At 40.4% G+C, this 11922-nt stretch overlaps 1 protein-coding gene across 1 annotated transcript; it reads right to left on the bottom strand.

Annotated features, from left to right (window-relative positions):
• Window positions 1-1015: 1015 nt before the first annotated feature.
• Window positions 1016-1899, bottom strand: LOC112806779 (myosin regulatory light chain 12B). The gene has a single exon (XM_025849171.2). It carries the CDS (start codon window positions 1774-1776, stop codon window positions 1258-1260), a length of 519 nt encoding a protein of 172 aa, XP_025704956.1. The 5' UTR covers window positions 1777-1899; the 3' UTR covers window positions 1016-1257.
• Between the last annotated feature and the right edge of the window lie 10023 nt (window positions 1900-11922).

Below are 11922 nucleotides of genomic sequence, written 5' to 3'. Positions count from 1 at the left end.
ATAAGTATGAATTTAGGTCAACTCATCATATATACCAAATAGGTAGTATAAGTTGACAACATGCCAATATGCCCTCAAATCCATTTACTTATTGGATGACTGCTCTGGTCCTATGCTTGGACTGGGTACATAAAACAGACATATTGGAGGTTACAGTCCAGTGTCAAGTGGGAGAGACAGATAATAGACGATATATGTTATGAATTGTACTTTGTACTGTGAAGAATACAACCAGGGCACAGTGTATTTGTATAAAGGGTAATTACCCACCATAAATAGCCCAAGAAAGGTTCTATGAGGAATGAACATTTAGGTTGAGATCTGAAGGATGGAGGTGTCAGTAATGTGACTAATCAGGAAAGAAGGTATTATGGACTGAACATTTGTGTCCCTCCAAAATGCATGTTGAAATCTTCCCCCTCAGTAGGAAGGTATTATAAGGTGGGGCCTTGAAGAGGTAATGAGATTGGATGAGGTCATTATGATGGCACCCTCAGGAATATAGTCCCCTGTTGAGAGTTATGAGAAAGCTTGCTTTCCTGCTCTGCTCTCCATCCAAGAGGACACAGTGGGAAGTCAGCGGTCCGCAACCTGGAAGAGGGTCCTCACCAGAACCCCACCATGCTGGCGCCCTCATCTTGGACTTCCACACTCCAGAACTGGGAAGAATGAAGTTCTGTTGATTTTAAGCCACCCAGTCCGTGGTAGCTTGTTAGAGCAGCCCAGATTGACTAAACCAGAAGGCTTTCTGCAAAGTGGTTAAGGATATTGATGAGAAGTCAGGCAGCGAACGGTTAAACGGGAATGCTCCTGAGTTCCTGCTTGCACAAAGAGGATGTCTAATGGTGCTTCCCAGGAAGTGTCCCAGCCCTACACTCGAAGACATGAGTGTCACTGCAACTTCCAGTCAGAAAATGACTTTTCTCACTGAACAGGACATTTAGAAAGTGGAACATTCCCCAAAGACCAGTAAAGAAGGCTGAGGCTGGAGCTGATTTTTATTTTTTTATTTTTTTTTTCACATTTGTTGATTTTTATTCGCAATCTCTTTTTCAGCACAATTTACAACCTCAACCCCATTTGCAGTTTGATTATACAAGTGCTAAGTGGCAGAAAGGTCTAGAATAAATACATCAAAAAAAGAGGCCAAGCTGTGAAACTAAGTTGCATGCAACAGGTCTATGAGGGTGGGGGAAAGTGTCTGGGAAATAAAACGGAGTAAGACAAAGCAATCGGAAGGTTTTAGCTAAAGTTCTTTCAATCATCTTTGTCTTTTGCTCCATGTTTAAGGATGCGCGTAAACTCAATATAATTGAAATTTCCCTTTTTGTCGATAGGCGCTTCTCTGTACAGCTCATCCACTTCCTCGTCTGTAAAGCGATCTCCCATGGTTGTCAGCAGCTCTCTCAGGTAATCTTCCTGGATGGTGCCAGTTGCTTCTTCATCAAAGCAAGCAAAAGCGTTTCTGATGACATCTTCTGGATCTGTGCCATTTAACTTCTCACCAAACATTGTGAGGAACATGGTGAAATTTATGGGCCCTGGAGCCTCATTCATCATGGCCTCAAGGTATGCATCAGTTGGATTCTTCCCTAGAGAAGCAAGCATATCATGCAAATCCTCCTTGTCAATGAAACCATCTCTGTTCTGATCAATCATGTTGAAGGCCTCTTTGAACTCCTGAATCTGCGACTGGTCAAACATGGCGAATACATTGGATGTTGCGCGCTGGGGGCGCTTCTTGGTGGTCTTGGTCTTTGCCTTTTTGCTCGACATGGTGGCTGTTTAATTCGCCGCCAGACACCAGAACCCGGGCTGCCCTGCGCGAGACGACGAGCGACGGCGACGATGGCTGGGCTGTGGCGCGACAGCGGCGGCGGCCGGCACTTCCTGCCTCGAGAGGTGGACCGGTGGAGCTGATTTTTAGAAGGAGCTGCAGGGTGAACAGAGCCAATTGCCTGCATTTTGCAGAGAATTTCAAAGGCAAGCAGGACCTCAGTTTCAATTAAAGGCTGTACCTTATTTAAGTTTACAGAGCTTGAGAATGGGCTAGAACAGCAAAAAACCTCAATCGGGGCTCTCTGTAAGAGTAAAATGTTACGAAGTGCACACAAAAGAAGCTACAGAACTTGGAAAATTGGGAAGAAAATAATTATTACCAGTTTGTGAGAAGGAACTGAAAGTTAATATCATTAATGCAACAAATATATTGTGTTACATCAGGGTACAAAGAAACACCAGGAGACAATGATATCTGCCCTCAAGGAACTGACACTGAGGGGCTGGGAGGGTGAGGGGAGAAAAGATTGGCATCGAGCGTTTAACACAGATAAGTAAATGACAGAGTATGTTAAGGAAGGAATGAAATTTTAAAATGAAAAAGAGCAGGAAAGGGAAGGTGGTGCTGGGAAGGGCCAACTCAAGCCAGGCCTCATGAAAAAGGTGCCGTTTCAGCCAAGACTTGAAAAAGATGAAGGAATTGGTCAAGTGCATATCTGAGGGAAGAGAAAATTCTAGGTTAAGAGTATGTGGCTCAGGTATTGTTATAGGCACTTACTTTTAAGTTTTTATGTAGTAGGATGAACATTTCCTTCATTCACATGATAATTATACATATATTAAAGTACATCTTAAGCACAAATTACCATTTTTGGGCAAATCCTTTTCCTGCCTTCAAAAACACTAAGTTAAAAAAAAAAAAACAACCCTTCCGGGAGTCATTAAAGATGGATTTGCAAGGCTTCTTGGACCTTAACGAACAACCACCAGCAAGATTCTGGATCCCAGAGTAGGCAACACAAAGGAAGCAGCACCCCTTACAAAATACTGCTTTGTAAAGGATCATTTCTGCCCTGGCATGTTTCACATTATATTAGGTAATTTAGAGGAAATAAATATGTCATGAGCCCTCCCTGAGGAGTAATTAAAAAGTCATTTAACCTCATATCCAACTTTCACTTTTGACTCTGTAGTCACAGGTAAATTCTGCTTTCCCCAGTTCTAAGGGCAATATTAAAAGTTCATGAGGAGGCCCAGAGGAGTCAAGGACAGCTTCCACATGACCTCTTCCTGCCACCCCAGTCGGGAAGGTTGTCTTAGGGAAGTGGAGAATAATTTAGTACATAAAATGATATTATTCTTGGAACAAGATATGTTACATATTTTTCCTGCATAAAAACAATTCAGGCAACCATTGATGCTTCCAAAAAGTGATCCCTAGGTTTTTTTGAATGGTAGGGGTACAGGGGGAAAGGTGATAACTAAAGCAAAAACATGATATAATTGTCGAAAGAGCCAGTCACATCTTAAGGCAGCATTCATGAAAATATAGTAACCAGATCCTAAAAGTAATGTACCCACAGTATTTTGCATCAGTCCTATGATATCCAGCTAATAAGGGGTTTTTTTGAGCATCGCAATGTAAAAGAGATGTTAAGGAAGAATGAGGTTATAGGATCATGACATCAGTGATGTGTAGGGGTACAGAAACTGCCATATGAGGAATGGTTAATGACCACGGTCACAGACAAGATAAAACAGAACCTTCAAATATTGGGAGTGCTGTCATAATGGTATCAGAGAGGTTTTTAGTATATTCTGTGTGACAGAATGAGGCCCAGTGGCAGGCAGTTAAGAAGAAGCAGATTTTGGCACAGGGTAAGAAGAAACTTTCCGAAAATTAGAACTTTCTAGATAAGAAAGTGGCTTATCAGCTCATGAGCTAACCTCTGGTTGTTAGAAATATTCAAAAAGAATTTAGATGGTGAACTATGATCAGAATTCCCACATGTAATGGAAACCTATTGTGTAGGCTTGACCTCTGAAGAATTTTCCCATATTCACATTCCTTGATTTTATGATGTATATAAACAAGCAACAGCTAATCAAAAACCCCCTTCTCTTCTGAATCACACATGTCACATAAAACTTAGTGTAAATTTAGCAAACTTGATTTATGCTTCTGTTGGTATTATCATCCAAACTATCGTTCATCAAATAAAAACTCTCGAAGTGAGATAATACTGCTTAGTGAGTTAACTTTTTTTAATGACAATGATAAAGTGGGTTGTTCTAGTTCCTGATTTATTATCTTTTATCTCCACACACATCCTCTTTGCCCTGCTTCTTGATGCCAGAACTAGGCTCTGCGGATCACGGTTTTCCTTTGCCAGCTGGCTCAGGGCTAGGTTCTGCCAACAGAGGGAGCTGGAGAGAGACTGCAAGGCAGGAAGAGGAAGCGGGACCATTTTCCTTGTCCACTATTCAGTTGCTCATGCTGTGCAGGAACCCAGCATCAAGTAGGTAGGTTCCTGCAGTGGCCATAAGCCTCTTATCACAGATCTAAATTTCTGCCTTTCTTCTTGAGGTTCCTTTCTATTTTGCTTTCCCCTAAGTTCTAGGAGTCTTTCTTTCTGTAGTTGTTATCTCAAATGCCTTAGATTTTCCTTTTACCTGTTTTAGGAGTTAACTATCTTAAATCTAGTTGATAATTCTTTCTATTTATGTTTTCTTGTTCAAATTACTATTGTGGTTCCTATCCCGATTGTACCCTAATACAAAAATACAACAAAAATAATAGCAAAAACCAACTCAAAGCCTCTTAGTATTGGTTTCTCCTAAAGCTCTCACACAATAAATGGGAACATTATTCCCCTTCTCCTGGTCTTGTGATGGTGGGGTGGGGGAAGGTGGTGGTTGGGTGAAAAAGGTTTTAAACCTGTTTCACTGGACATCAGTTCTATTCTGACAGAAGAGCTTGATAAGTATCATATATTTAGTCTTACTACAGCTTACCTGACTATAACCCCAAAGGACTGCTTAGAAATATTTGAAGCCCTTATTTGTGGAAGATAGAAGCTTGACATGATACTCAGGCATGTAAAAATCTCATGACAAAAAAAGAAATTAACCCACGTCATGCTAGCTTCTTGGGTGTCAGATTTAACTACTTCCAGTGATTATGAAAAGGATGCTGAAAACTCAAGGTCTCTTTTAAGTCTATGTATCAAAGAATATATTATGAATTTGGCAGAAAATATTGTGTACTCATGTTTGAGTATAAACATATATAAAGTATAAATGCCCAATCACCTCTGCAGATCTCAATAAACTCTAGGTACTTATAACTGACCCAAAGTATGTGACAGAAGGTAATAATCTCCAGAAACAAATGATGTGATAGAAGAGATAAGAAACTTTAAAAGTGGGGCACCTGGGTGGCTCAGTCGGTTAAGTGTCTGCCTTCAGCTCAGGTCATGATCCCGGGGTCCTGGGATTGAGCCCTGTGTCGGGCTGCATGCTCAGCGGGGAGTCTGCTTCTCCCTCTCCCTCTGCCTGCTCATGCTCATTCTCTCTCAAATAAACAAATCTTTAAAAAAAGAAAGAAAGAAAGAAAGAAAAAAAAGAAACTTTAAAAGCCAAATGTTCACTGTCTTCTCCTGCTTGCAAAAAAAAGGCTGCGTTGCATGCCTGACACTTGTTTGCTGTGTTGATTGAGAGGGCTGGTGGTACTGGAGGTGACAGGTATAGATATAGAATTAAAGAGGCTAGATGCTGAGAGTGATTTTGCTCTGCAACAGAATGAAGCCTGGGGAGCAAAGCCAGAAACAAATAAAAGGCCCTTTAGGTGTTGAGAGAGAAAAAAAAAAGTGGGGCAAGAGAGAAGTAGAGATAGATGTCGAAGACCAAGGAAGAATCCACCCCAGGAGAGGTGGAGGGCTTCAAGGGAAGGTGGGGGAAATTACAATAAAAGTAGGGATGTAGGGGAAAGGTATAAAGAAAAATTTAATATGTTTTCCTCTGGGATGCCTGTTTAAAACTGCCCATTGTGCCCTCAATAAAATTTAATAAAGTTTCCCATTGCTTTTCAAGATTTTTTTCTGTTTTAGTTGAGGTGGAGTATGGGTTTCTTTTGGATATACAGGAGAAAAGAGGAAAGCCTCAAGATGGCCCAGTTATATTCAAGACCCAATTGAGAAAGGGAAAGAGAAAAGCATTTCCAGACTATGGTACACCTTTCTATTACACGCTTTTGTTACATATCAGTTTTCCATTAAAAAAAATTATACAACTTGAAAAAGTAGTGAATAACTATACCTCTTTGTAGTTATATATTTGTTCCCTTCTTTCTATGTCAGATTTCATAATATAATTCAAATGTATCCCTTACTATTCAGTCTAAGATGTCAAAATAGTCTATACATAATAGCTGGGCCTATTTAGGATATTGTGTAAGTTATAGAGTATACTATTAAGTGTGACTTGATTATGAAAAATTATGATGATAGTGTTTGGTAGCATTATTTACATGGTCAAGATTACACTCTTCAACAAAATGACAAATACTGAAATCAAAAGGAAATACATCGAATACACATTAGTTCATGTATTTCCTGCTTCCTATAACACTTATTTTTTTCAATATCCGGAACAGACATTTAACACCTGCTTAGGGGTCAGGGGACTAGATAATAGGGGGAGAACAAGATGAATAGCACACAACTCTGCCATCAGTCTAATGGGCGAGAATGGTTTAAATGTGGTAGGCTGGAACTGATGAGCCCTCGTAACTACAAAAAGAGTGTCTGGTATTTTATAAACTGAGGTCTTTCTGTTCTGTGTGTAAGAGAAACTATACAGGCCCTTTGAAAGCCTTCATCTTTTATGATACAAAACTACTACCTCTGAGTATTGTGGGTTCTGGTTCCAGTGATAGAAAAGCAGTTTGTATATAACAAATAACAAGGAGAAACTTGGGACAAAGAGGTTTTTTTTTTTAAGTTTTTAAGTTACCAGGGCTGGGACAAAGGTGAGGTGAGGGAGGTCCTCACCTCAGGTACAAAATTTAAACGGTTCCAAAAACTCCATAACCAAGAGAAATATCCTAATGCACTATATTTTAAAAATCAAAACTAATGCAAAAACCCCATAATGCACATAATACCAAAAAATTTTTTAAAGAGTTTATTTATTTGTTTGAGCGAGAGAGAGCCCACACAAGCGGGGGGGGGGCAGAGGGAGAAACAGACTCCCCACTGAGCAAGGAGCCCCACCTGGGGCTCAGGGCTCGATCCCAGGACCCTAAGATCATGACCTGAGCTCAAGTCAGACGCTTAACCAACTGAGTCACCCAGGTGCCCACATAAAACCCAAATGTTAAATAAAAATAAGATCAGAGTTACTGATTTTTTTCCTTTAACCTCTTGTTCTAATATGGATCAGCACAGTACTATTATGATCCTGTCCTTATTTAAAATTTTGACACTTTTTTTTTCTTTTTTTGTTTTAAGTAATCTTTACCCCCAACACGGGGCTCGAACTCACAACCCTGAGATCAAGAGTCATGAGCTCCACCGACTGAGCCAGCTGGGATCCCCTTTTCTTTTTTTGACAGAGACACAGCGAGAGAGGGAACACAAGCAGGGGGAGTGGGAGAGGGAGAAGCAGGCTTCCCGCTGAGCAGGGAGCCCGATGCGGGGCTCGATCCCAGGACCCTGGGATCACGACCTGAGCCGAAGGCAGACGCCTAATGACTGAGCCACCCAGGCGCTCCAACACTTTTCTTATTGTGGATTTTTGCATAAGCCAGTAACCCAGAATTAGGATGAAGGAAGTTCTCTGGGCTCTGTGAAGGAGGTAGTTGCCCAGGAGAAATGATGCAAAAAAATGAATGGGGAATCATCTCTGCCCCATGTAAACTAATCACAGTTATTCCTTTGGAAAGTGTCAGAAATGTGAATGGGAATGTTATCATTTCAACAGTGCCGAACGTTTCCTGACCATTAAGGTTAAGCACCAGTTTCATGTCTTAGCCTGGCATTTGGTGTTTGGCCTCGTCTGGAATAAGTCTAGTTTGGAACACTAAACAACAACTTGACAATCTGAGCCAAAACCACGGCAAAGGGAATATTTATCTAGTGTGCCACTGAGGAGAGTCTCCAAAAAGTAGGGAAAATAATCTTTCAGAACTGGCCTCCTTCTGAGGTTATCTGAGTACAGTTCTACAGAATCTGGTAATAGGGATGTGGGATGGACCCAGAGTTGCTCTTTCAGATCCCCCTCAAGAAAGTACTTCCTGCCCAGAGCAGGGACTCCAGGGTTTACCTCTGCTGTAAGGAGCCACCCCTCTGTGCTCAGGCCCTTTCTCGAGAAAGCCCCCTTCCGCTGAAGGAGCAAGGCAGGACTTGAGAGGCCCCAGCATTTTGTCCAAGGCAGAAGAACTGTAAAGGGCAATAGTCCCTTCCTAGCTCCTGCTGGATTGGTCAAAGATTTGTTAGCCTGTATCAGTTCAATTCCTCCCTCTGCCCAGTCCAGCTTCCTCCCTGTCCTTTCACGCCTTGCACTCGAAAACCCACCTCCCCGTTTGCCCCCAGAAAACCTGACCCAAGAGAGGCAAACTGGATGACATTTTTGTTTTTATAATTATTATTTGAACAACAGAAAAACTTAGGCGAAAAAGTGAATAAATATCCAAGTCTATTTGTAAGATATCTCTTTGAGCACTCTCGATTTAGATCTGAATTATCATAGTTATAATTAGCGTGCATATGTGATTTTGGATTTAGATTTTTCGATTGATATTAACATAAATACCTTATAGCAAATCCGTCCACATATTTGTCTTTTGTAATGCCCTTATGGTATTCCATGGTGGATTTCTTAACTGTCTCCAAATTTATGGCCTTAAATTTTCCCTGTTTTTTTCGCTGCTTAAAATAGTGCTGTTATAAATATTTTTGTACAAATTGCTTTCTTTCTTTTTTGATTAAGTCCTTTGACAATTGCTTTCCTAGAGTTGGCCCAGAGTCTTACGAATGTCAGCACTGGGACCAGTTAGCAGAGGAGAAAGGAAGAATAAAAGGGAAAAGAATGAGTTCTCACATAACCACCAGCTTTTCCTTTTTCACATGTAAAGGATGTATATAAATGGAGTGTATATAAATCTAGAACAACCTGAAATTCTGTCAGGTCCTGGATAATTTCATTTTCCCTATGAATCTTCTTGAATAACCCTGCTCTACAGTAATGTGTACTGTGAATATGGATATTGAATTATTTATTTGTAGCACCATTACCCAAAATCCAGTTCATCGAATGTCAGCGCGCCAATGTTTATTTACTATGAAGGATAAAAGTTCAGAAGAGGAACAATCTGAGGAAATGCTCCACATTAAGTAATCTTGAAGATTAATAATGAAGAGGGGTATATAAAGGCAGAATTCTTGCAGCAAAGAAACATAAAAATTTTATTTAATCCACTATCCAGCACAATTAATATTATAAGAAAAACAGTTCATGAAACGATGGCAAACATGGTATCCATAAACAAAAACTTTTAGGAGAACTTTTATACATACACAGATAATACACATGTAGCTCTCTTCCTAGAAAAGCCCATTTATGCTATTCCATTAGTACCCCCTCCAGCACCTACCACCCATCCAGGAAAATTTTAGATGTTTTGCAAAGGTTTATGAAGTTACATTAAACATCTGTTAAAATTCACTTTGTTCATTGCTAGACATTTATATAATACAGTTTTAAAGAAAGATAACAGCTGAGGAGAGCTACAGAAAAAAAATAGAACTTATGCTGAATTATTTTTTCTTGTACATATGAAGTTTCTCTGTGAGAACAAGAGCACTCAGCAGATGTACAGATCCATTATCTTTTCACATGGCAATATGTTCCTCCTTTCAGAAAATTTGAGCAAGTTTGGAACATAAAATATTACAAATAGGCTGAAATGCAAAGCAGAGAAAATGAAAATGATTGGCAGAAAGTCATGGAACAGTCAGAAGAGATGTGATAGGTGAGCTTTAATCAGGGCCTTAAGCATTGTCTTTCGCCATTTAGTGAGGCATCCAAATATACAATAATCCTGCTAAATATTTGGAGAAGCAGATTCCCAGCACATGTATCCCCATGTTCCGCCTACATTAACACCACGTGACAATGGTTTTCACATCCTGTCATTTCAGCCTGACTCTCTCAAGGCTCATGAGATCTTTGCATGGCTCATATAACCTGTGTATTCAGAAACAGGTGTTTGTAAACGTGCATCTGGTGATAAATGGCAAAGATAGAAGATGAATGTTCTGGATCATTCTACTTCATTCATTCCCACTTGGTGTCACCACCACCAACTGCACTATTGCAGATAGGACTCCACAGGCTTCAGAATGCCCCTCCTCCCTCGAAATTCCAAGTTGTATTTCTCTTCGTATGTTTAGACATTCATAAAGTTAGGACTCAAGAAAGGATTTTAAAAATCAAGGTTGAACCATCATCTTACAGTTGAGAAAATTGAGAGTCAGAAAGTTGAAAGCTTTTGCCCAGATTCAGAAAATGAATTTTGTGTGATTTGTGTGAAAACAGTGTCCCTTGACTCCTACCACAATTTTTTTTTCCACTGCATTATTCTAAGAAACTTTGGAAGTGTAGTTAAAACAATATTGCATTATAGTTAAAAAGCACAAGTTCTGGAATTAGGAAGACCAAGGTAACAAAAGGAATATTATTTAACCTCTTTAAGTTTATTCATTAGTAAAAGGATTATAATATTCTGTATGACTTAGTATTGTTGTCCATTTATACTAAAGTGCCAAAGAACTATTGACTATTATCATGATTACATACGTAAGTAAAATCCATATTCTCTACATGACCATAGTCTTCAAAAACTGTGATAGATTTTTCACAGATTTGGAGGTTAGTCTCCGGTAAATGATAAGCCAGTTGTCCTATCCAAAATTCATGCTGACTTCTGCTTCTTGGAGGATGAATAGGGATGCTTTTCCCTATTCCTCCCACTAGGCACAACTAAAATTCCTAGACGTTATATATAAAACAAACAAGAAGATTTTGAAAAGTAGGAAGAAGAAGGCAGGCAAACTAGGGAACTTAGAACTCAAGGAACTATACAGTGAATTCCCTGGACTTTCTTCTCCCCTCACACATCCCAGACTGGGTACTGAAGAACCCCAAAACACTAGGGACACAGAGCCAAAAAATAAAGCCCCAAGAATAGTCTGCTCTCCCTTGCCAATGGACCAGGAAAGGGACAGCCTCGCACGGCAGACAACATTTAGACAATAGCCATTCTACTCCAGCCAAATGCACAGAAAACACTGCCACCCCACTCCCCACAGAGCCAAGACTTTCACCCTTGCCCACCTGTAGGGAACACTACAACTCTCTCCCCACCACCAGGGTGGTGTCCAAGAAGGCAGAGTGGGAAGCTGAGACTTTCATCTCTCACAGGTGGTAAAGAGGACCCCCTTCCATGGCATCAGTGTGATGTGAGATGGGGGGAAAGAGGGGGAGGGGAGGCTTGGACTCCCACCCCCACCCAGAGGGAATGGGCACCCCTCTTACTCCCCACTGTGGCAGTGTCAGAGAGGGCCTAGTAGAGAGTCAGGACTTTTCACCACCGCTCAGTGGTGACAAGATGGCCCCAAATGTGCCAATGGAGGCAATGTGGAAGGCAGTGAGATGTCCCTGCCTGTCACAGCCAGTGTGGTATCAACAGAGGCCTGGTAGGGAAGTGATTTTTGACCAAAATGCAGAAGCAGTTCAATGGGAAAAGAATAGGCTTTTCAACAAATGGTGCTAGAACAGCTGAGTATCCACAGGCAAAACAATATAAACCTCTATCTAAACCTCAAACTTCCACAAAAATTAACCCAAATCAGATTTAAATGTAAAATATAAAACATATAAGACTTTTAGAAAATTGGGGGGACCCGAGGCATAGTGAAGAGTTCGTAGACATGACACCAAAAATATAATCCATAAAAGTGAAAAAACAATAAATTGATCTCATCAAAATTAAATTTTTTTTTTGCGCAAGTTGCTGTTAAGAGGATGAAAAGACAAGCTACAGAGTAAGAGAAAATATTTGCAAACAAATCTGACAAAGCA

This window comes from Callorhinus ursinus, unplaced genomic scaffold (genome assembly GCF_003265705.2).
Source record: "Callorhinus ursinus isolate GAN/ISIS: 27379988/994484 unplaced genomic scaffold, GSC_fseal_2.0 scaffold2, whole genome shotgun sequence".
NCBI lineage: Eukaryota > Metazoa > Chordata > Mammalia > Carnivora > Otariidae > Callorhinus > Callorhinus ursinus.
This window is presented reverse-complemented; position numbering and strand designations above follow the sequence as displayed.

What these genes read in the sequence shown, in the direction of transcription:
- LOC112806779 (XM_025849171.2), bottom strand. Translation starts at nt 1,776, where the DNA reads ATGTCGAGCAAAAAGGCAAAGACCAAGACCACCAAGAAGCGCCCCCAG.